General features: G+C 39.9%; 3 protein-coding genes across 4 annotated transcripts; 1 reads left to right on the top strand and 2 right to left on the bottom strand.

Moving 5' to 3' along the window:
- Positions 1-1,970: 1,970 nt before the first annotated feature.
- Positions 1,971-3,251, bottom strand: si:ch211-213o11.11 (probable G-protein coupled receptor). The gene has a single exon (XM_028575039.1). It carries the CDS (start codon positions 3,249-3,251, stop codon positions 1,971-1,973), a length of 1,281 nt encoding a protein of 426 aa, XP_028430840.1.
- Positions 3,252-6,963: 3,712 nt separating this feature from the next.
- LOC114554449 (uncharacterized) lies at positions 6,964-10,976 on the bottom strand. The gene is made up of 6 exons (XM_028576303.1): positions 10,635-10,976; positions 10,162-10,339; positions 9,911-10,067; positions 8,904-9,079; positions 7,952-8,180; positions 6,964-7,831 (listed from the first exon to the last, which is right to left on the bottom strand). The coding sequence occupies exons 2-6, from the start codon at positions 10,318-10,320 to the stop codon at positions 7,635-7,637; spliced, it is 918 nt and encodes a 305-aa protein (XP_028432104.1). The 5' UTR covers positions 10,321-10,339; positions 10,635-10,976; the 3' UTR covers positions 6,964-7,634.
- On the top strand, positions 10,887-23,811 carry rrp9 (ribosomal RNA processing 9, U3 small nucleolar RNA binding protein). 2 transcript variants are annotated; one of them, XM_028576301.1, is made up of 15 exons: positions 10,887-11,299; positions 11,456-11,550; positions 11,673-11,785; positions 11,876-11,943; positions 12,454-12,495; positions 12,607-12,733; positions 12,901-13,025; positions 14,729-14,821; positions 14,937-15,037; positions 15,132-15,266; positions 21,716-21,778; positions 21,911-22,068; positions 22,471-22,550; positions 22,695-22,768; positions 23,656-23,811. In XM_028576301.1, the coding sequence occupies exons 1-15, from the start codon at positions 11,216-11,218 to the stop codon at positions 23,756-23,758; spliced, it is 1,461 nt and encodes a 486-aa protein (XP_028432102.1). In that variant the 5' UTR covers positions 10,887-11,215; the 3' UTR covers positions 23,759-23,811. The 2 variants fall into 2 exon arrangements, with proteins under 2 accessions (XP_028432102.1, XP_028432103.1); XM_028576302.1 differs by having other exon boundaries at positions 10,889-11,299; positions 21,911-22,056.
- Positions 23,812-24,116: the final 305 nt, after the last annotated feature.

The raw sequence follows: 24,116 nt of genomic DNA, 5'->3' as shown, positions 1-24,116 counted from the left end.
CACATGGCACTGTGTTGCCTTGCTTTTACTAACATATCCGGATGTCTAGAAATGACGTGCCTGCGGTTTTAGGCTACAAAAAGACATAGGGAGTCAGCTGTTAATTTATTTGAAAAAGGACATTTGTTTTAAGTTTTTCATTGGCCACTACTTTCTCTCTTGACTGACATTAAAGCAGCGGTTATTTTATTCATTTACACAGTATGTTTATAATTCTAAATGTGTTTACAGCATTAGTGAAAATGTTGCTCAGCCTGCACTCTTCAGTTGTCGCCTATTATCGTGTCTATCCGATTATATCCTCTAAGTCTAATCTATGTGGGAGAGCTTCAAAATATTTACCCACATCAACATTTTATCATCTGTCTTCATTCACTGATCTTAGAAGATAATTAATGCTTAACCCAGTTTAAAATAAAAAAACGGCATATAGGCCTACCATCATTGTATGTCTACAATATTTGATAAGTAAGTCATATTCATAGGTAAATGTATGAAAATATAAACAGTTGTTGATCTGCCAGTGTACACATATTAAGAGGATATTAGAGACAACCACTTCATCTGATGAAATGGCATTTTCTCCTTATATAATAATGTGTTAACTGGGTTCAGTCTTAGTCACAGGCCTTATAAATGTAGGATTGATACTTAATTTTGTTGTGCTTAGTTGTGCCCTGACAATAAATTAATTTTGTTATATTGTATTCTATCTAAATGTACACCTGGAGGACACGGAGGTCAGGAGTCAAAGCTTTTCTGCACAGTGAAAAAATGTCAAACATACAGAGATGGTGCACATGCAGGTGTTGCTAATGCAGATGGCTGTTTTAGTGAGTATTTTTGTGATCAGAGAGAGAGATAGGAATTTCCTTTTTACATTTGAGAGCATTTAGCTGGCACAATTTTCCAAAGCGACTGAGCTCCATGGTACTTTGACAGGACACGTTATGGACTTTTAATGGGGAGGCTGGCTGTTGATCTCATGGTTACACCCAGCTGCCCCTTCACTGTAACAGGCTTTCCCTGTAAGATTAATGATTATACATGAACAGTGAGTGTAGTAAATTATTCTCTGCTGTCAGAAAATACAACAATATTGATGAAAATAACCTCATTTACAAGATTGACTAGCCAGTCATATGTGATACTTGAACTGTCTTGCCCTGAGGATACATCTAATCTGTTTAATACAGACCAATGTGCTAACATTTACATATTGCTTGTTAGTGATGTACTGTAAGATTGAATGCTTACTAAAATCTACAGTATATAAATTATTAAAGTAACCAATGTTTATTTGCACATTTAAAGCGATAAGAAACAATACATTTTTGAACAAAAGTAATGTGTCTCTTTTTTGAGTACAATAAATAAAGTTCACAAAAATAACTGCAACATAAATACAACACAACAACACTGAATTACCTGTACAAAACAATACCGCTGCTATATTGAAGCCTCATTTTAAACTTGTGAAAAATAAATGACTGCCCACTCTCATCCTTATTATAAATCCCTTACTTCTGATATAGTATTTACCTGAAGATCTGTATACTGATTATGTTGTTATGACTTCAAGTATAATCCGATATTTGTGCTAATTACTTTTTAATACAAAAATAAAGTAGCTTTAATTAAGTAGTTAAAAAAAAGGGTTCCTTATGAGATTATTAACTTTATCGCTACTAGTTTGACCACAAATACAGAAACAATAATTCAAGAAACAATGTCTATTAGCTTTCTATTCCAGTATTGTTTCTAGGTATAATCTTTAGATAAAAGGATAAGAGTAGGCTATGTCAAGTTTCATAAACAATTTCCTGATACTGTATGTTAGCTTTCACCATTTGCAAATACAGTTTACAGACATATTGCAGTCATTAAGTACTCTGGATCACTCATTATCTTGTAGCTCTAATAGTCTAGCAGGCTACCAATGCTACGACACAACAGTGAGGTATATGTATCTAACTGAACTCTTCAGGGATCTGTCCCGGTATCCTGAAACCAGTCTGCCCAGTTTGATCCAGAGTGCTTCTCATACTGGATGTGGTAAAACTTGCACGTGTCTCTACTGTGCAGCTGGTCCTATGGAGGAACTGCAGAAAATTCTCATGGCCTGAGCCCTCATGGCTGGAGACGGGCAGCTCTACTGGCCGTGCTGAGTAGCAGCGCCTCAGCTTACAAAGTTCCTCCCGGATCTTCCGGTTAAGAAGCCCATAAAAAAATGGGTTAATAGCAAAGGAGGAATATGCCAGCCAAGTGACTGTTTCCTTCAGGTCATCGGGAATCTTGGGAGTTGCATCTAAAGTCAGATGGAGGTGAAAGGCAAAGTAAGGCAGCCAGCAGATCAGAAACTGGCCAACAATAACCACCAGAGTGAGAGCGGCTTTACCTCCACCAAAAGGCCGGTCACGCATAATCCTACGTGGGGTGTTGCGGGTTGTGATGATGGTAGTCTGGCTGTTTATTGAGTCAGAGCGATGCTTCACTTGACTGTTTGTCCACAAGGGCAGAGGTCCATGCTGGCGGGCAGCCACACGGGCCACTTTGTACACATTACAGTAGACAGCAAAAATCACAACAGCAGGCAGGCAGAAACAGGTGACACTAAAGAACACAGAGAAGACCCGTCTGTGGTCACTGTGGCTCCAGTGCAGTGAGCAGTGTGCAGCACTGATGGAGCTCAGGCTGCCGTAAGACGGCCACCCAAACACAGTAGACAACGCCAGCACTGCAGAGGCCACCCACACCATCACTATCACGGCTGAAGTCAGCCTCAGGGTCATCTTGACCTCATAGCGCATGGGGTGGACAATATAGTAGTAACGTTCCACACTGATGGCTGTGATGGTGAAGATAGAGGCAGCTATGAGGATTACATTGAGGAAGATGTAAACTTGACACTCCAGTACAGTGAACACCACACCAGCAAAGTATGGAGAGTTGGACACAATACCAAGAGGCATGAGCAAGATGGCACACAGCAGGTCCACTCCACACAGGTGGCACACGAAGGCAAATTTCCTGAGATGAGGAGCTTTTATGACAACAACCAGAACAGCAGTGTTGGATAGAAGTGCCAGAACATTCAGGGTCACCATGAAAAATATCCCTGTCAGGTCCTTGAAGTGTGTCTGCGGGTTGGGAAGGGTGCCCAGTTGTCTGCTGGGAGCTGAGGGTATTGGTGCCCAAACAGTGGTGCTGTCATTGTACTCAGGGTTCAGAAATGAACTGTTTTCCTCCATGATTCATAGTGAAGATTTCAAAGTAAAAGTACACATCTTTATTCCGGACTTCCCCATTGTTCAGTAATGAGGCGGTAGCATCCTTCAGACATCAAAGGAAATAGTCTTCACTCCTGTGTTGGAGAAAATAAAGTCCAATTAAACATTAACGTTTATGACAAATCATGTTCAATAAAGATTACATTCAATCATTAAACTTAAATAATAATTAAATATTTAACCACTTTGGTGCAGCAAAAACAAGCTGCACCTTTTTAAGTTGATATGGTTAACATGTTTGCAAACAGATTCCTATTAACACATCCAGTAGATACAGAGCTACATTCACATTCATTTGGAGTCATGTTTATGTCTTTAAGTTCAATATTCACTCTGTTTTTGGTCTCCACCAACTCTTGAGCAGCTAAATGCTCCACTATGTTCATCAGCTATTTGGTAACTGTTTCTGTTTGCTGTTTGGTGCTGGACAGGTAGCGTACAGGTACTTAAGCAATTTAATTACACTTTTGTAAAGTTAGGGGACTCATGAGAACTATTTTTTAAAAGAATGGTCAAAATCAAAGCAGCTATGACCAAGATAGCTTGACTTTTAGCACCTTCTTTGCCTAGTAAAATGTCCACATCTTTCAAACTCTGTACCTCCAGTTTGTAATGCAGGCTTTTTGCTGAGATAACCCTGATGACATCACTATGTGGTCATCAGGCTTGACAAATCTCCTCCAGAGCCACAGAAGATACAGTTGTTGTTTTTCAGGCGTTATCACTTACCATGACAAGTAAACTAATATTTTGATATATAAGTAGTGGATCTCCCCTTTAGGCCCTGTCCAGTTTGATGGTTCTGGGAAAGGCACAGTTAATACTCGCTAATGTATCAAAACAGAAATTTGAATTGATTACACTGATGCCTAATTAGGGCCACATGTTAAATATAAACATTCAGAGATCCTCACTGCAGCCTCATGACCTATGACGGAACACACACATAAATACCTTAAAGGTATTGGAAAGTAAATCAATAACTGCTTGTGAGAATATTTAAGAAGGGATGCTCTCTCTCTTTTAGTGAGCGAAGGACATGATCAATAGGAATAATTCATGGAGGACACCCTGTCTCTCCTCCATCCGTCCCCATCCTTTTGAAATGTAAGATAATGAGTTTGCTTGTTTTAGCCCAGCTGCAGGGAACTGGCTGAATTGATTAGTATGTGTTCAGTGTCACCCTGCACAGCACCATCAAATAGGAAACCTCTTACCAGGAAAGGTTTGACCCCTGACCATTGAGTCGTTTATTGTGAAAAACAACCAGAAAGCATTGACTGAATGTATATTCTGTGTTTAACAGTACATTTTAATTTAACAAAATTCAGCAAATGCACAAACTAAATTTCAAACATCTTCTCTGCATTATTGCTTTTGCAGCTTTTTATCTCTTTGTAGCACCTTTAATGTGCCACTACATACATGTAACCACCATCTTGTGCTAATCATCAGGTTTCAGACTGTGGAGCATGCTGTGTCCTAAATACATGTGATCGCTCGCTGCCTGTGATCCACTGATGCTCTCCCCTGCTGTAATCTTCTCTGGTGGACAGCTATTGGCATGCCACATTTGCTGTCAGATTTATCCCCAGGAAGGACTACAAGTACATTCTCATGCGTATTATGTAAGGGTGTCCGCATTTTGTCATCATGTTGCTCTTGCAGCACATGCTACATCTTTTAAGTCTGCAGGTTTTACTCCTGAAGTGGATGATCATTTTCAGCGTCTAGTTATTTACAGTTTATTTAGTTTATTTAAACACCGAAATATGCAGTGGATTTTGCCTCTGCTGTAGAGGTTCTCTTTCACTATTTTTTCTACATTATAACGACGATGAGCGAATTATTCCGGTCTTTAAATCCCTCATAAATCCATGTTACAGAGTATTTTGCCCTGTACAGAGAAACCCCATAATCTAACCCTATGTTATGACCTTTTAAATCATGTTAATAACCAATTGCAAAATAAAAAAAAATATTGAGCATTAAATATCTAAAAGATTTCCATGTCTATGACTATTGTAATACAAAATGTATTTCAGTAGATGCAATTTAAGTTAAAGATAACGAGAATGTGTTTTGCATTACTCTACATAATTAGCCTCATTGAGAAATAAAAGACACAAAAAAATAGTATTAGATGAATTGCAGTACATTTCCATTACTGTATATACTGTAGCAACATGTTGATGTACATATGCTAATAGTGTGCATCAGATTCCACCAAAGACGTCAAAGTAAAATCACAATTAAAGGCCCTATCCTACATATCCAGGTACAACTAACCATTTGAGGGCCGCCATGTGTGATGGGTGGACCTTTTTGTCCGGTCTGTTATTTGTAATGCTGAAAGTTCATGTTCAAAACCACTAGGAATCTTTAATATTATTTTAGATACCACTTGCTTATATCATCAGTTACCTCAGAGTGTTCTTAAATGTCTTAAGGCCCTTGTCTTAACCTAATAGATTTCATTTATACAATTAAAAATGAATTACTAATCAAAATTTCACCAGACTGCAATATACTAAGACTTCAAATCAATATATGATTCGTAACATTGACCTTCAATTTAGTTGATTCAAACATCTTCCTCAGTCTTTCACATTCTCAAACACATGCATGGTGGTCAAAGTATTCTGTTCTCAAGCCTCTTATATTATAAATGTCAGCCTTAGACATATTTAACAGATAAATGATGAAAGAATGAATAAGGAATCTAAAGCTCTCAGGAATTTGGAGTGATAGAGAAAAACATTATAGAGCCTGCGGTATTCTTTTTAATTATCAAATGCACTAAACATTTTGTCAGCATTTATTTTGCTGTATATAAACCCCACTCATTACCCAAGCTTAGTCGTATAATGCCATAACCACTTACTTACACAAAAACATACCAACCAACTCTTACATTTTGAAAATTGGCTGTAGCTCCTCCAAAAAGGTTTTCTCTGACTTTTGTAAAGTTGAGTACTTCCAAATTATGGTGATGACTCTTCTTCTTCTTCTTCTTCTGTGAATCCTTAAAATCAAACACTGCTCAGGTGTTGTTTTCTGGTCTATTAGAGTGCTAGTCCACCTTACAGATATCTATTAGGAGCTAATGCAAAATCTGTGGTAAACAAAAATGGTAGAGTATCCCCCAAAAAACAAAGACATATGAGACTTGGTAAAGGACCCCAGGGAGAGCTGACACTGACAGAGCGTTGATGTGCTGTGCGTCCACTGAGACAACACAGCTGGCTGAGCCAAAGGAGGGGGAGGTGGGAGGAGCCAGCAATTGGTGATTGTTCAAATCACATCTTTCAAGACAAGATGACTCTATCAAACCACCACCCGCTGACATTAACTATGTCCCACACACACACTCTCTTTCATCAGTCAGTATGTGGCAGTGACTGTCACACACTGCCCACTATGCCTGTCTTTACAGATGTTCCTCTCTCTATTCTCTACAGAGCTCACTCACACACACACACACACACACACACACACACACGTTGGATTTGCTCAGTCAATTCCTCAATTTACACTCTTCAAATGGAGTTAATCGTATTTCTAATTGATTTAGATTGTCTTTCAAGTAATAGTAACCATTTAAAAACAGTAGTTTGGGAGTTGATCATTGGTTAAATAGGAGAGTAACAAAAAGGCTCAGCGCTGACACCTATTGGTTGCTGGGAAAACAAATTTATGTAAATGATGTAAGAAAGGGTCCAAGTTAAGATAACAGAACAATATCAGTTCTAACGGTTTATTGGCCCTCACGTAGGTAAGCACAACAGAGAACTGATGTAATAGATGTTGTGGAAGCAGGGAGATTAATTATCACTTACAGCATATTTTGCAACTGCAAACAAAACTATTCTAGAAACACAGTATCACTTGGTGTAATGCAGTTTGTCATGAACAACAGCGTACAAATGGCAACCCTATTTTTAAAACAGAAAGTTATAACAGTATAAATGTTCAAAAAAGACCGACTTCACAGACTTGTTATTTAGACATAGCCACTTACTAACTCAAATAAAATAAGAACACTTGGTTGTTTTTACCACTGACGAGTACACATGTGACATTTCATAGTGCTGTTAAACGTCTTGGTAGAGTCACCAGATTAAACTTCACACATTTCAAACACACGACCGACAACAACAGCTGTAAAAAAACAAACTCTAAAAAGTGTTAAAAAAATAACCAACTAGGCTACCTAACTTCAAGCACGAGATACCAATACTGAATAAACTACAGGACAGGTGGATTAAAAAACCTGCAACCTGTCACACATTTCTATCAGGCATGAAAAACTGGTGACCAACATATGAAGGCAGACACCAAAGGTTATACCTGAGAATCATTTCTCATTTCTCCATTTTCAGGCAGGAGTGAAGCATCTTGGCAAAAGCTTTGAATAGCTTTGTTTTCAGCTTTACCCATACCCAGTCTCTTCTTTAATAGTTTGTCCTCATTATTCAACTTTGTGCGGATTGCAGTTTTTATTTGGCTGCTATCAACGCCAAATTTGAGTGCCACGTGATCTGCAAGAAGAAGCAAAATAAACTATGTTAATCACCATTTTGCATTATCACATTCATAAATAATGAGCATCTACCAAGAAGGTCTGTGTGCTTGAAATTCAAAAACGTTCTTTATCTTACCAAGTATACTTCTCAAGATCTCAGGGGGGAGTTGAGGCTTGTGGCAATCTTCTCCGGTAAAGGTGTTCCTCCGGCCCTGCAGAGAGTGTGTGGCCAACGTTTCTCTGTCAAAAAGTATCATCAGCAGTGCCGACGTGTACTTTTTGTAGTCTGCGATTTCTGCAATGCGCTCATAAAGATTTCTTGGTACACGGAGATTCTCTGAGAGATACAACAAGTTCTGATCGTCCTGCGGGCAAAGAAGAAAAACTATAAATGTATTAAGATGCTTTAATGGCTGAATCTGACACTATCACTTTTGTAAAATTGTCTTAAACCTATTACTTGGAAAATCTTGAAACAGGAGCACTGATAATTAGCTCTCCAGCGATAACTGAATTTAAAGTGCTCATATTATGATCATTTTCAGGTTCATAATTGTATTTAGAGGTTGTACCAGAATAGGTTTATGTGCTTTAATCTTCAAAAGTAATGCACATTGCTGCAGCTCCTTTTTTCACACTGTGTGTTGAGCTCTTGGTTTTAGCTACAGAGTGAGGCATCCCACTTCTGTACCATCTTTGTTGAGAGTCGCACATGCGCAGTAGCTAGGTCAGCACAGCTAGCTAGTCAGTTGCAGAGTATGAGGGCGTGCCACGCTAGCAGCTAGATGAGCATTATCACGTGTGTTAAAAAGCAACGCACGTTTGTCAAGGAAGTAAATGCTGGACTACAATTATAGAGATGTTTGGAGCAGTTTGTGAACAGTGTTTTCTCTGGAAGAAAGTAAGTCCCTTTGGGGTGGATGTTGGGCTTTTTCACTTTGTAAACCTATAACGTGAACAAAAAGATATATAACACAATAAAGAGAAGGGGAAAAGCCAAAAGGCATAATATGAGCACTTTAAGTGAACTGAGCAATCTTCCCAAAATTGTGCTGTTATTGGAAGACATGGAGTATATGAGCACTGACCTCTGAGAGATTATGATCCTCTCTCATCTCATCCTCAGGATCAGCCAGGAAAGAGATAGCTTTATCTTGAGAGTTCTGCTGTGCTGCTGCTGCCTCGCCTCCTTGGAGAACGTGATCCAGAGTGACTCGCAGTTCATGTGCTGTGTGCCTCATCTGCATCATGAGAGTGTTCATCTCTGTAAAAGGTGTCAAACCACTTTAAAAATGCTGAAACAGAGGAAGTTTATTCATACAATAATTAACATTAGATGGCATGTGGCTCAGGGCCTTAGCTAGGATTTTAGTAGAGCCCCTCCCACTGACAAAACTTTTGACATGCCAACAGCCAAAAAAAAAAAAAAAAAGAATCAAGAAAATCACAACAATTTCACATTTTATCTTTCATTTAACTGCTCATTAAATGTTTATCGCTCTACATGGTGGTCTTAATGCCTTTTCTACACATATTACAGGTATGTAAAACATAATAAATCCTTTTTATTTAATTTGGTAATACTTTTTAACAGGTCTGTCATTTTCTTAGAATTTGCTAAATAATTTCCTGAAATTAACTATGCAGTTTGATACCAATTGTAAGGCCAATAGGAATGTCCTCAGAAGGAGGACAATTTATTCACAGATAAAAAGTAATTAATTATTTCAGTAATTACTGAGTTCATTCTCAAAATATGTTCAATGGTATGCTCGCCTGTAGACGGGTACAACATCTTTACATGATCTGCTGTGCACTGACTAGACTGTAGGTTACACTATTGACTGTAGTTACATTGACAATTAAAATTGTCCCTTTATTTAGTACCAAATTGAATTGTTTTTTTTCTGTAGAAGCCTTCTTGCAAATTATTCCAAAATTACAAACACAAAGCATCACCTGTAACAAACTATTCTTTGTCTGAATTGTTTTGGTCTAAAACAATATCAGAATCAACATTAAAAAGCCCAACACGTGTTATACCCTTCACTGGCTATATTAACTCATTAATTAACAGTCATCTTTTTCCACCCACCTTTCAGCTCCCTCAGCTCTCTCTCGGCCAAAATTCTACATCTGCGTTCATATTTGAGTTGTGCCTGCAGTTGCTCTATTTTCATGAGGAGACTGATGGTGTCTGTTCTGATGCCTGGGCTTGCAATATTTTCTTCATCAAATTCAATGGTTTCATGCTGCCAAATGAGAAGAAATCACATGAACAGATTCCATGCGTAGTAAGGTAAATAACAGTTGTTTTTTTATGCACAATTAAATAGCATCTCTCACCTCATTGTTTGGAAAAGGAGGTGAGTAGCTGGACTCTTGAGCCAACCTGTACTTATCCTCCACTGGATCACAACCAAACTCCTGGGCATCAGGGCCGATTTTTATCATCTTGACTGGTGGTTGTGTTGGACCCGCTCCTGCGTCTCTCTTGGGTGGCATGGGGTTAAAAAATAATAATCTGGGAGAGTAAAGATTGATCAGTTGACACATCAAGCACTGCTTTTCTGCACAAGATGGAGTCAAACTTTTGAGTAAAACTTTTTCAGTCGCTCAACGTTGTTTGACTGTTAATTTTACAGTAAGTCATTTGAGACAAAGATGAAAAGTTAGTTCACGTCACATCCCCCTCCCCCTGCCTCCTCAACCCCTCCAGATTGCCTCCAGCTAGAGCAACTGAGTGATACAAACTGTCGTTTCAATACATTATCAAATGCATATGATATGTAATGTTAGGCGGTTCAGAGGAGGCTCACCTGGCCGTTCAGCTCTACTTCACGGATAAACTGTAACCACACTCAGTGAGGACAGACACAGCACAGTAAATGCAAATACTGCGTAGTAGAGGAAGTAGTAGTACTACTGCAGTAGTGCAGTACATAGATCCTGATGCAATTACGGCTAATTTTTAACAGCCGCGCAAAACGTTTTCGGTTAAATATGTGTGAAATACTGCTCCTGCATTTATCTTTTAGTATGCATGGTATACATTTGTAAACAAATTATTGTGTTGGGAAAATTATATTTTTTTACAATTATGTGCGGAACAAAGCTGCGAAAACGTATTCCCCGAGGGAAGTATTTTACCTCAGTACAGTTTCCTGCTCATCTAAATTCTTGATTGAACCAATGGAAATTCTGAGTTTTAAGAGAAGGCGGGACGCTTTGAAGGAACTGTGAAGATCAGCCAATCGCCGTCTGTCTTTAAACGTGACTTCAGCTTCCTAGTTCGGTTGCAGTGTACCCATGTGGGTTCTATGTTGACTTGCTGCCTTGAAGAAAGTTGAGTTAACTATATCTATAGTTTACTGTGAAACGCCGCTTGTCGCGTGCCACAATGTCTTCGCCTTTCTTTATGAAGAAAAAAGAAAACCCCAAATTTGCCAAAAAAGGGAAAAATACAGCAGTGCTGAAACGAAAGGTAAGTGAGCTGACTGTTAGCAAGTAAGCTAAACCCGAGTAACGTTAGCAAACCAGCAGGTTCCCACATGCGATTTACCAGCTCTAGCTAGCTGTTCTAACTCAGTCACTCATTGTATGCCATTACAAACCCTCCGTTTTCTTTCTCCTGCTGCAGGCTGATGGGGACTCAGGTGGAAAGAGCAAACTACGAGCCAAGAAACCCAACTCCAAACACAACGAAGAGATTTCTAGCGACTCTGAGACAGAGAGGTTAATTTCTGATGTGCTTACTTGGGGTTATGCATTGTTTACTGCTGTTTGGTCCCGATTTTAAAGCACAGAACTAACACAGAAGTTATACATTTGTTGTGCTTTTGTTTCTTATTGCTCAGTCCTGTAGTGCCCAGAAAAAGACAGTCCAAGGAAGAGATTGATTATGAGGAAACGCCACAGGAGAAGAAGCTTAGATTAGCCAAACTTTACCTCGAACAGCTAAAAGAAGAAGGTATGCTTGTATTATCCAAACAGCATAACTTAGAGGTATAACATTACTTTTATGACTGTATGTATTTATTGTGTGATCTGAATTCATCAGAGGAAGATAAAGCAGAAGAAGACTCATTTGAGACTGATCTGATTGCTGGAAGACTTCAAGAAGACGTGGTAAGAGTGCATTCTGTATTAAAATGCATCATAGTGGCATAGTCATCAGAGTGTAATTGCCACTAGGGACATGAGACATGACCCCCTCACTTTTAATTATCCTGTCACTGTCCACCACCCCTGTACTTTTTTTGTGCGTTTATTTTAGTGACAGTGTAGTTTCAGTTTGATCATTAAATTAATAAAACGCTAACCTAACCCAGATGTGTGGATCTCTGAGCACATCAAAATGTTGATATGCTCAACTGGGTCACATGAATGTATTAGTGTTTGCCGCAATATCATTTTTATTTCATATTATTTCACCCCTGGTTTTGGAAGTGTTGTGTGGGAGGTGGGTATCCGGTGTGTTTGGGGGTTTGACTTCATTGTGTCTCCTCACCTGGCTTCAAAACTAAACATGTGTCCTTGATCTTAGGCACAGTATTTCTTTCGGGATTTAATGTGAGGTCAGTTGCCATGCACTGGTCTATGTTATTGATTTTGCTGTGTATGTGATTTGTCCCTCAGCTTGAACAAAAAGGAAAGCTTCAGCGGCTTATTGCCAAAGATGTAAGTATGGGGATTTGCACCTCTTCAATCTCGACAACATGTCTTAATATTTCAAGGGAAAAAAAGCTGTTGATGAATACTCTTTATTTAATTTCTTTAATTGTCTTTTAGCTCATGCCGCCAGATGCTTCAGAAATCAGGGTTTTAAGAGGACACAAACTTCCAATTACCTGTCTGGTCATCAGCTCTGATGACAAGTTCATCTTTTCTGCTGCCAAAGACTGCTCCATCATTAAGTGTTAGTATATATTAAAATCCTGAAAATTGGTTTTTGATACTACAGAGAATAGTATGCGTGAAAATTGAGGGGGGGAATGGATGTGGATAAATATGAAAATTGTCTTGTCTGTTGCTGTGATTAATGGTCTGATTTGTTTCAATTCATGGTTTTTCTTATATCTTCAGGGGATGTTGAGACTGGGAAGAAACTGCACACAATGCCTGGCGGAAGGAAAGGTACAGAGGATCGGCATGTTGGACATACAGCGCATATCCTGTGTATGGCCATATCATCAGATGGAAAATTCTTGGTAAGTACAGTGGGGGAAATAAGTATTTGACCCCTTGCTGATTTTGCAGGTTTGCCCACTTACAAAGAATGCAAAAATCTACAATTTTAATCATATGTACATTCTAACAGTGAAAGACAGAATCCCAAAGAAAATTCCAGAAAATCACATCATATGAATTTATTAAAATTGATAACCATCTGATGAGGAAAAACAAGTATTTGACCCCCTGGACAAACAGCAAGTATTCTGGCTCCGACAAGCCAGTTAGTCTTTCTTTAAGACACAGCCCCAATCCGAACCAATTATCTACATCAAATACACCTGCCTCACCTCGTTACCTGTATAAAAGACACCTGTCAACACCCAAACAACCAGCATCCAACATCACCCCCCATGGGCAAGACCAAAGAGCTTTCTACGGACATCAGGGACAAGATTGTTGATCTGCACAAGGCTGGGATGGGCTACAAGAGAATCGGAAAGCAACTTGGAGAGAAAAGATCAACTGTCGGTGCAGTTATCAGGAAATGGAAGAAGCACCACACCACCGCCAACCTCCCTCGGTCTGGGCCTCCACACAAGATCTTGCCTCGTGGGGTGTCCCTGATCATGCGAACGGTGAGGAATCATCCCAAAACCACAAGGGGGGAACTGATGAATCAACTGAAGGCAGCTGGGACCACAGTTACAAAAAAAACGGTTGGTAACACACTACGCCGTCATGGATTGAAATCCTGCAGCGCACGCAAGGTCCCCCTGCTCAAGAAGAAACATGTACAGGCCCGCATGAAGTTCGCCATTCACCACCTGGACGACTCAGAAGAGGCCTGGAAGAAGGTGATGTGGTCAGATGAGACCAAAATAGAACTTTTTGTCCTCCACTCAACTCGTCGTGTTTGGAAGGCAAAGAACACCGAGTACAACCCAAAGAACACCATCCCCACCGTCAAGCATGGTGGTGGCAACATCCTGCTTTGGGGGTGCTTTTCAGCCAAGGGGACGGGACAACTCCATCGTATTGAGGGGAGGATGGACGGGGCCATGTATCGTGGAATTCTGGACCGACATCTCCTTCCCTCAGTGAGAGAGCTGAAGATGGGTCGAGGATGGGTGTTTCAGCACGACAACGACCCTAAGCACACCGCCAAAGCAACAAAAGAGTGGCTGAAGAAGAAGCACATCAAGGTTCTGGAGTGGCCTATCCAGTCTCCAGACCTGAATCCGATTGAAAATCTTTGGAGGGAGCTTAAAATTCGAGTTGCCAGGCGACAACCTCGGAACCTGAATGATTTGGAGGCTGTCTGCAGGGAGGAGGGCCAACATCCCTGCCGAAATGTGCACAAACCTTGTCACCAACTATAAAAACCGTTTGACATCTGTGCTGGCCAATAATGGCTTTTCTACAAAATATTAACATGCTGTTTGTCCAGGGGGTCAAATACTTGTTTTTCCTCATTAGATGGTTATCAATTTTAATAAATTCATATGATGTGATTTTCTGGAATTTTCTTTGGGATTCTGTCTTTCACTGTTAGAATGTACATATGATTAAAATTGTAGATTTTTGCATTCTTTGTAAGTGGGCAAACCTGCAAAATCAGCAAGGGGTCAAATACTTATTTCCCCCACTGTAGTAGTCTCTCAGCATCCTGCTTTGGCCAGTAGTTTGCCAAAATGCGACAACACATTGTAACAGGACCCTCTTTGTCAACCTATTTTAGGCCACTGGAGACGTGAACAAACTGATCATGATCTGGGAGGCAGAAACATGTAAACATCTATATAAATTCACAGGACACAAAGGGCCTGTTTCGGTACGTTCTCCCTCTTTCTCTCTGTTACATGGAATAACCCTTTTTTACCAGTTGTGTAGCTATTGTAGTGCTGAAGTCATCCTGTGAATCATATTAAATGTCTTTTCCTTCTCAGGGTCTTTCATTCAGGAAGGGAACTCATGATCTGTACAGCGCCTCTCATGATCGCTCAATAAAGGTGTGGAATGTGGACGAGAATGCGTATGTGGAAACTCTGTGAGTAACTAATCGGAAAATAATTTATCTCACTCCGAAGCACTTGCATTTGTCTTGAAAGTGTGAATTTAACTGTGATTGTGACTCGCTGTAGCTTTGGGCATCAGGATGCCATCACAGGACTGGACAGTCTGAGCCGTGAGTGCTGTGTGACTGCAGGAGGAAGGGACCGCTCGGTGCGGGTGTGGAAGATAGCCGAGGAATCTCAGCTGGTGTTCCACGGCCACGAGTGAGTCTGTCTGTCCTTTTCTCTGTTTTTGTCTCTCGCTGTTTGCACCATTGAATTCATGCCTTGTCTTCTGTCAGTTCCATATCGTTACCTTCCTAAAATAATGGCCTATGTCATTTTTTCAGGTTTTTCAGAAAACACAAAAAACTGAACCAAATACTGAATATGTATATTTATTAATAAATTCACTCAAATGTTATGACAATAGATGACTATTGACATACTAATAACAATGTCTGTCAATTATGCAACATAAGAGGAATAAATGACTTAGGCAAATTTTTGAACATACCTTTGTGACTTAGGCAATTTTAAACCTTCAACTCTTTCAACAATCAGTGTGTTTACCTGCACAGAAGCCTCATCACTTACCAATTGGGGACAAGCCCTGAATCATTGAAATAACTTCAGTGATAGAGTGGTAGATTTTTGTTCTTCTTGTAGCGGCTGCCATTTTGAAAAGCTTGTAAAATTGCCTAAGTCACATTGTCTTTTGACTTAGGCAAAATAAAACGGTCTAAGTTACACTCTTGACATTATACTAAAGGTTTAGAATCACATGACCTGTTAAACTGAGGATGTAGGCAATTTTACCAGAGGTGGCCGGCACCATGAGGAGATGATTTAGGCAAGAAAATCATTTTTGTCAAAAATTACGATATGAAAACACTGGGGATTACAATAATTAAGAGGCATATTTTAATACTGTCAAGTTAGCAAGTATTACTTTTCAAAGTTGAAAGCTTTTTCCCGAGTGAGCAGTGAAGGGAATCAACAATCAGAAAAAGTAGTGAGGTGATGATGTAAGAAACTCAGATCAGTGCAGGTGTCACGGTAATGTAACCAGTTTTTGTCACTTGTCACACATACAGTATATTTAATTCATAATGTATGCATGTAATGATTGAATAATGCAGAATGCTAAATGGTCTTAAGAGTTAACTTTTGAATATACTTTCTTTTTTTTTTTAAATGAGTGTGAGAATTGTCCATGAATCTTAAGTTTTTTGAGTTATGTTTATTCCTTAAACACTGACATAAATAGAAGAAATATTGATACAACAATAAGAACAAACAGTTAAAACAATGGACCTCATTCACCAATATCTTCCGAAGTTTTCTCTTAAATATGTTCTTAAGAAGGTTCCTAAGAAAAGTCTACGTCAGATTCATGACGTGTTCTTAAACAGCAGAATTGTTCGCATCTGTGTTCTTAGATTGATGAATCCCACGTCTTTCTTAACTGAAAGCGCGTGCCACTTGTTCCTAATTAGCATAAGAAAACGTATTTTAAGTAGGGCTGTCAAAATTAACGCGTTAATTTTTGCGTTAATTCTTTAATATTTAACTCGTTAAAAAAAATTAACGAAATTAACGCAGCTGTGTTTGTTTATTTCATGTGGCGGCTGAGAAACGTAATACGTCTACATAACAGCAGGCGGCGCTACTCTGTATTTTTGCCCAACTAATGAAAACCGGCAGCTGATTGGACGAACACGTCACATGGGTTTGTTTTCTCTGGATATTGAGAGCCAGACTGTCATGGCGGCCGTTCAGAATACGATCTCATATTGTACTAAGATAGTTCACTGAAACATGTTTCTGAAAACATTTTAAGCGAGAAATGGGCCTTGCAGTTGCTGAATCTGTCTTCATTTTAGCTCAACAAAGGTCAGTTTAAAAGATTTTCGTCAGATTTTGAGAGACTAGTCACCTCATTCCGCTCGCCATTTCCGTGTGAGTCCCGACTGCCCTGCCGCCGACTGAACTCTCGGCTCGTTGGAGATGAACTGCGCCTCGCCTGTAAAGTAGATTTAGAGCAGGCGACAGCAGCAGCCGGGCGGTGACAAAAATCTGCTCTCAAGTCAGACAGTTTCTAGCCGTTTCCAGCAGCCTTCAGCAGGACTAAATAAGCCAAATTGTTGCTGCTGTTGTTCTGAAAGATATTAAACATTCTGAACTTAGCAGAACCTTTCCTTGTTTGTTTTTTTCTTCATATTTGCAAAGTTAAGTGATTTAGCATTTAAATATCCATTATTACAAGCTTCAGTCTCAATTTAAAAAAGCGATTAATCGCGATTAATTACAGCAAATTGCAATGAATTAGTTGATTTTTTTTAATCGATTGACAGCCCTAATTTTAAGACAGTTTTATTTTCTTTAACCATGCAAGTAAGCAAATAAAGTGTGTGAAGCAGCGCAAATGGGGAGATGTGAACAGGTCCAGCCAAATAAATAAGATATATGAACGCGTCTTATGCAGCCTGGCGGAGGAGTAAACAACGCTGTGGAGAGAAATAGATGTAGCAACTTTGATTTAAAAACGGGAATAATAAAAGCAAACGTTTTCACTTTTACCGGAGGCTGTATTACCGAGGGTCTTGTATTACCAGGGGCTCTGCAGCACCGGAGCCGGCTTGGATCAGCGGCGCCCCATATATACAGTATCTACGGCAACCAAACTTTACTGGTGAGACAAACGTGAGACGGTCAGGAAGATGTTTTGGCAGGGGGGAAACTGATCAGAAAATGTAACGGAACGTTGTAGAAATGTAGTGGCGTAGAAAGTATAGATAATTGCTGCAAAATGTAACCAAGTAAAAGTCAAAAGTAGGCTATGCACTATTGAGTCTACTTAAGTAAAGTACAGATATGTGAAAAATGTACTTAAGTACAGTTAGGACGAATTTGTACTTTGTTACATTCTACCACTGCATTTTGGCCCTATAAATAGCGATCAATCATCAAATAACGCAGGATTTAATCAGTTTAATTGCTGATGTAAATTGCAGTGTTAGTGTTTTTTTTTTTTTTGCATACTATATTTTTTTCAACAAATGGTCAGAAATACATTACAGTACAATACTATCATTGTAAACGACTGTAGAATTAAATAAAATGCAGTAAGCAATCATTTGGAGCAAATTGTCATCACTCAAATGTGCGTAAGAGCTTTTCAGTGTTCGTAGATTTTGTTCTTAGCTAAGAACAAATCCAAGTTAAGAAAACATTTAGTGAATGCCAGAATCTTCGTAAAAAGTTCGTAAGAAGGGTTTAAGAACACATTTCTTCGTAAGAACGGTTGGTGAATGAGGCCCAATGTTCTGTGTTGAATTCTTAAGAGTGACTTGTACTGTATAGTCTTATGCTGCGTTCCAGACACAGTTTTTAGCCCGTAAATTACGACTTCAAGTCACGACTCACGAGTTACGTTGCCTATTTATGTCTATTTATTTATTTATACTTATCACTGTTAATAAACGGTGTCTGTACAGCATCAACGGGGGTTGCCATTGTTGTTTGTGTGTGTGACGTCAAAAACTGGAACTGGGAGCACAACCATCTGGTACGAGTTCACGAGTAGTAAGTTACGGGTTTGACTGCCATTCCAGACACTTTCACGGGTAGAAGGATGTGAAAACACGAGTTACTGGTTGCCTGGAACGCACCATCATACGCAGGAGCTGGCCCTTGAAGATTTTCCTGGGATATTCAGATTTCCTTTTTCATTTAATGCAGCACATTAATTTAGAACGGTAAACAGTCAGTTTCACCTGAGGCCTGTACTACGAAGCAAGATCAACATGCCCTGGATTTATTTCAGTTACCCGGCTTCACCAAACCTAACGACCACGGTCCCGCACAAGCTGTGTCACGATGGTGGTGAACAACTAGTTCAACCCAGGGCTTCCCAATCCAGCAGCGCACGTTCACATAAAAGTGGCGCTGTTTCCTAAAACCGGAAGGAAAGCTGGCAAAAAAAAAAGCAGATGCTGTAAATGCGTAAATCACAATGCTTATCAATTAATCTTCCCCATCAGTCAGGCACAAGATGTGACCATAATTACACTTGTGCTTTCCATAAACTGTCGTTGCTTTAGCCTATTATTATTTCAGTTGCAACTCTGGCAGTGGCCATCGTGAGAGCAAATAAAAAAAAATATAAAAACATAATTCAAACCGATGTGCACATTGGCAACACACGGCTCAAGAAGCCGACAAATAGACTATACATAATTCCCTCTGCTGAAAATCTATATCTTTCATAAAAATACCCATCAGGGAATGTTAACGGGGTTATCGCTCTCTTAAATGGTGTAACTTTTACAAGCGCAATGAGCTCCAACAGATCTTCTAAGAACGATGATGCCGTTAAGTATTGATTGGTCAGTAGGCGGTGCTTCTACACTGGTTGATCTCTAATCTCCAATAACCTGCTCCTGACCAGGTTAGGTGTTCAGCATAAGTTACCATGGCGATTTAACCCAGTAACAAGTGATCCACCGTTGTGATACACAAAACCCTGGGTTGAACCAGAAGTTACCTCGTTAACGCCAAATCTTGCTTCGTAGTACAGGCCTCTGAACTCCTTAGTAGGTGTCATATCTCTTTTTAATGGACACCGTGCAGCCAATCAGAATTGAGTATTTGCCAAGGCCATGGTGAGAAAACACAGTGAAACCGTTTTGTCCATTTCTTTGATTTTCTGCTCATTCAAAGTTAGTGTGATGAAGACGGTTCAATATTTTTTCATAATGCCATTTATTTGTTTACCTGGCGCAAAAGAAAACGACAAGCATCCGTATCGACGTCGGCCAAGTGAAAATTCTACACATTGGTATCGGCTGAAGAATTTGCAATCTGTGCATCTCTAACTGTAATGTGTTGTTAGGGTTGTCTTGTGACTCCTCTTTTGCCTCCTTTTTGTCTTTATTGTTTTCTAATGTTTTTTTTTTTTTTTTTTTAGCTTTTATAAATAATCCTGTATCTCTAATATTCATCTATATGTCTTGCAGTTTCGGTTAGACAACATACAGTGGGGGAAATAAGTATTTGACCCCTTGCTGATTTTGCAGGTTTGCCCACTTACAAAGAATGCAAAAATCTACAATTGTAATCATATGTACATTCTAACAGTGAAAGACAGAATCCCAAAGAAAATTCCAGAAAATCACATCATATGAATTTATTAAAATTGATAACCATCTGATGAGGAAAAACAAGTATTTGACCCCCTGGACAAACAGCATGTTAATATTTTGTAGAAAAGCCATTATTGGCCAGCACAGATGTCAAACGGTTTTTATAGTTGGTGACAAGGTTTGTGCACATTTCGGCAGGGATGTTGGCCCACCTCCCTGCAGACAGCCTCCAAATCATTCAGGTTCCGAGGTTGTCGCCTGGCAACTCAATTTTAAGCTCCCTCCAAAGATTTTCAATCGGATTCAGGTCTGGAGACTGGCTAGGCCACTCCAGAACCTTGATGTGCTTCTTCTTCCGCCACTCTTTTGTTGCTTTGGCGGTGTGCTTAGGGTCGTTGTCGTGCTGAAACACCCATCCTCGACCCATCTTCAGCTCTCTCACTGAGGGAAGGAGATGTCGGTCCAGAATTCCACGATACATGGCCCTGTCCATCCTCCCCTCAATACGATGGAGTTGTCCCGTCCCCTTGGCTGAAAAGCACCCCAAAGCATGATGTTGCCACCACCATGCTTGACGGTGGGGATGGTGTTCTTTGGGTTGTACTCGGTGTTCTTTGCCCTCCAAACACGACGAGTTGAGTTGAGGCCAAAAAGTTCTATTTTGGTCTCATCTGACCACATCACCTTCTTCCAGGCCTCTTCTGAGTCGTCCAGGTGGTGAATGGCGAACTTCATGCGGGCCTGTACATGTTTCTTCTTGAGCAGGGGACCTTGCGTGCGCTGCAGGATTTCAATCCATGACGGCGTAGTGTGTTACCAACCGTTTCTTTTGTAACTGTGGTCCCAGCTGCCTTCAGTTGATTCATCAGTTCCCCCCTTGTGGTTTTGGGATGATTCCTCACCGTTCGCATGATCAGGGACACCCCACGAGGCAAGATCTTGTGTGGAGGCCCAGACCGAGGAGGTTGGCGGTGGTGTGGTGCTTCTTCCATTTCCTGATAACTGCACCGACAGTTGATCTTTTCTCTCCAAGTTGCTTTCCGATTCTCTTGTAGCCCATCCCAGCCTTGTGCAGATCAACAATCTTGTCCCTGATGTCCGTAGAAAGCTCTTTGGTCTTGCCCATGGTGGTGATGTTGGATGCTGGTTGTTTGGGTGTTGACAGGTGTCTTTTATACAGGTAACGAGGTGAGGCAGGTGTATTTGATGTAGATAATTGGTTCGGATTGGGGCTGTGTCTTAAAGAAAGACTAACTGGCTTGTAGGAGCCAGAATACTTGCGGTTTGTCCAGGGGGTCAAATACTTGTTTTTCCTCATCAGATGGTTATCAATTTTAATAAATTCATATGATGTGATTTTTTGGAATTTTCTTTGGGATTCTGTCTTTCACTGTTAGAATGTACATATGATTACAATTGTAGATTTTTGCATTCTTTGTAAGTGGGCAAACCTGCAAAATCAGCAAGGGGTCAAATACTTATTTCCCCCACTGTAATTTGCTTTGTCACTATTGTGTCTCCCTACAGGGGTTCAATTGATTGTATCCAGCTCATAAACGAGGAGCACATGATAACAGGAGCTGATGATGGGTGAGGCAGTAGCAGCTTTTACAATTTTTGTGTGTGTGTGTGTGTGTGTGTGTGTGTGTGTGCGTTCAGAATCTAACAGATTCATTTGTGTTTCTCTTCCGTACCCGCTCTCAATTTTGTGAACGACCTCAGCTCTGTGTCTCTGTGGAGTGTCAACAAGAAGAAGCCTCTCTGCACAGTTAAGCAGGCTCACGGTCGCCATGGTGATGCAGGGCTGGAGCAGCCTCATTGGGTCGCCTCGGTAGCAGCGCTTCAGAACTCAGATACAGTCGCCTCAGGTGCCTCTAGCTGTGAGGGTCCTCCTAACCAGCTTTTTACTATCTCGCATACATTCACTTCATCATGTGCTGGACGCATTAAATTCAACCTTTTCAGTTGTCTTTTTTTATGAATCCAAGTTTAATCAATATAATTAATGAACTTGGTCCTGATTAAGTGTCTGGAAAAACCCACGTGTAGAACGGTCAATGCATTTATGTTTAGCTTAGCTATATTTAACCCTTGTTTTCTTCCCGTCAACCTTGGAAAAAAAACACATTTCTTTTTTGACGCCTTTTTTTTGGTTTTTAATTATTTTCTGAAATAAAACAAAAATTGAAAACGGATCAATGTGACCCGAAGTCAACACAAGGGTTAAGATGTTCTGCTGTCTGTAGTGATGTCCGTTAGTTACGATGGTTTCTTCTGTGTAGGTTCACACAACTCTCAGGTGCAGCTGTGGAAGTGTGGCCAGAATTACCGTGGGCTGCAGCCTCTATTCAGTGTGCCAGTGGTAAGCTTACTTCCTCCTCTTGAAAAAGGTCACATTTACATAAGATGTGTTTTTAGACAATTATACGCGTTCTTTAAAATGCATTCCTGGCTGCCATAACAGCAAAATATCTTCTTGTGTTGCTTCCTCTGCTTCCTCTCTCAGTCCGGTTTCATCAACAGTCTGAAGTTTTCGAGCTCCGGTCAGTTCTTGGTGGCAGGAGTTGGACAGGAGCACAGGTAAGTGAACTTATGATCATGTTTCCATGGAAACTGTCTGTAGAGGTCCAACTTACTAAATGCAGTGCAGGGTCCTGTTCAGTAAATTAAATGCACACTAGATGGCAGTGTTAATCCATCTCTCAGCCTTTGTCACAGGTGAAAAAGTGTTACATTTGTTCCAGTATTCTTGAAAGAAGTGATAGTAGCTTGAAATGGCATTAGTTGATTGAAATGAACTCAAGAACAGGTAATTTACATTGGGAAATATATTTATTTGTATGTAGGTGAATTCCAGAAAATGTACATATAATGATGGATGTTTATTATTTATGGTGTACAGTGGATAATTAAACCACCACACATGTTGCCTTTGACCGTACATCTTAAACAGTTTTGGATGCCTCATTTGAAATGGTCAAAAAATACCAACCAGTAACTCCATCGATGTGGTTTAAATCTGATTTGCAGATTTTGGTTGTTATGAGGGTTTTTCTGCTGCATAAAGTTAATAAAGCACTCTCGTTACAATCGGAGCTGGCTGTCTGAACATAACCTGAAGGCTAAAGTAACTCCAGTCACTTCCATAAACATCTGTAATAGGAAGTCTAGCAACTAGCATCATCAGCCAGAGACGCCCCCCCATACAAATTCTGTGATCAGTTTTGAAATCGTGTGATCCCACACACATTTTAAATATTGGGTGGTATTTGCTCTGATTTCAATGTCTGATTTAACATTGATTCACTTTTTCCACAAAGGTTTGAGACACTGCTAGAAGAGGTTAACCACCACTGTTGGTGGATCCGTTTAAAACCTATAAAACAATCTTTCAAATGCTATCTGGATGATGTAGTCGGTTTGTATCGGTTACCTCTGATTCTACGTTTGTTTGTTTTTATCTGCAGGTTGGGTCGATGGTGGAGACTAAAAGAGGCCAAGAATGGGATCTATGTTATTCCTCTTAAAAGGAAACCTCCAAATCCAGAGGAAGCCAAGTTGACTGAATAGTGAACTGTTAAGTGTCTTATTATTTTGTAAATTAAACGTTTAAAAACTGCCTATATCTTATTTTTGTATATCCTCTATTTGAGAATACAAATCTAAATGTTAAAAACTATATTCAGATATACAGGTTATACAGGTATTTGCTGCTAGTTTCTCCTGTGGCTTTAGTGAAGGAGTCAGCAGCGTGAGCAAGGTGGGCTGTGTTTGGATTGGGCCATAAGTGAGAAAAGGCTGGATAGTAGGCGTAGGTACATCCCATCCGAACTAACCAAGACTCATTTCTTACCATCTAATGATCCAACTTTTTTCTTCTTTTTCTTTTTTACATAAATGTTTTACACATTTTTGATGTGAAAAAGAT

Source organism: Perca flavescens, chromosome 4 (genome assembly GCF_004354835.1).
Source record: "Perca flavescens isolate YP-PL-M2 chromosome 4, PFLA_1.0, whole genome shotgun sequence".
Classification (NCBI taxonomy): Eukaryota; Metazoa; Chordata; class Actinopteri; order Perciformes; family Percidae; genus Perca; species Perca flavescens.
This window is presented reverse-complemented; position numbering and strand designations above follow the sequence as displayed.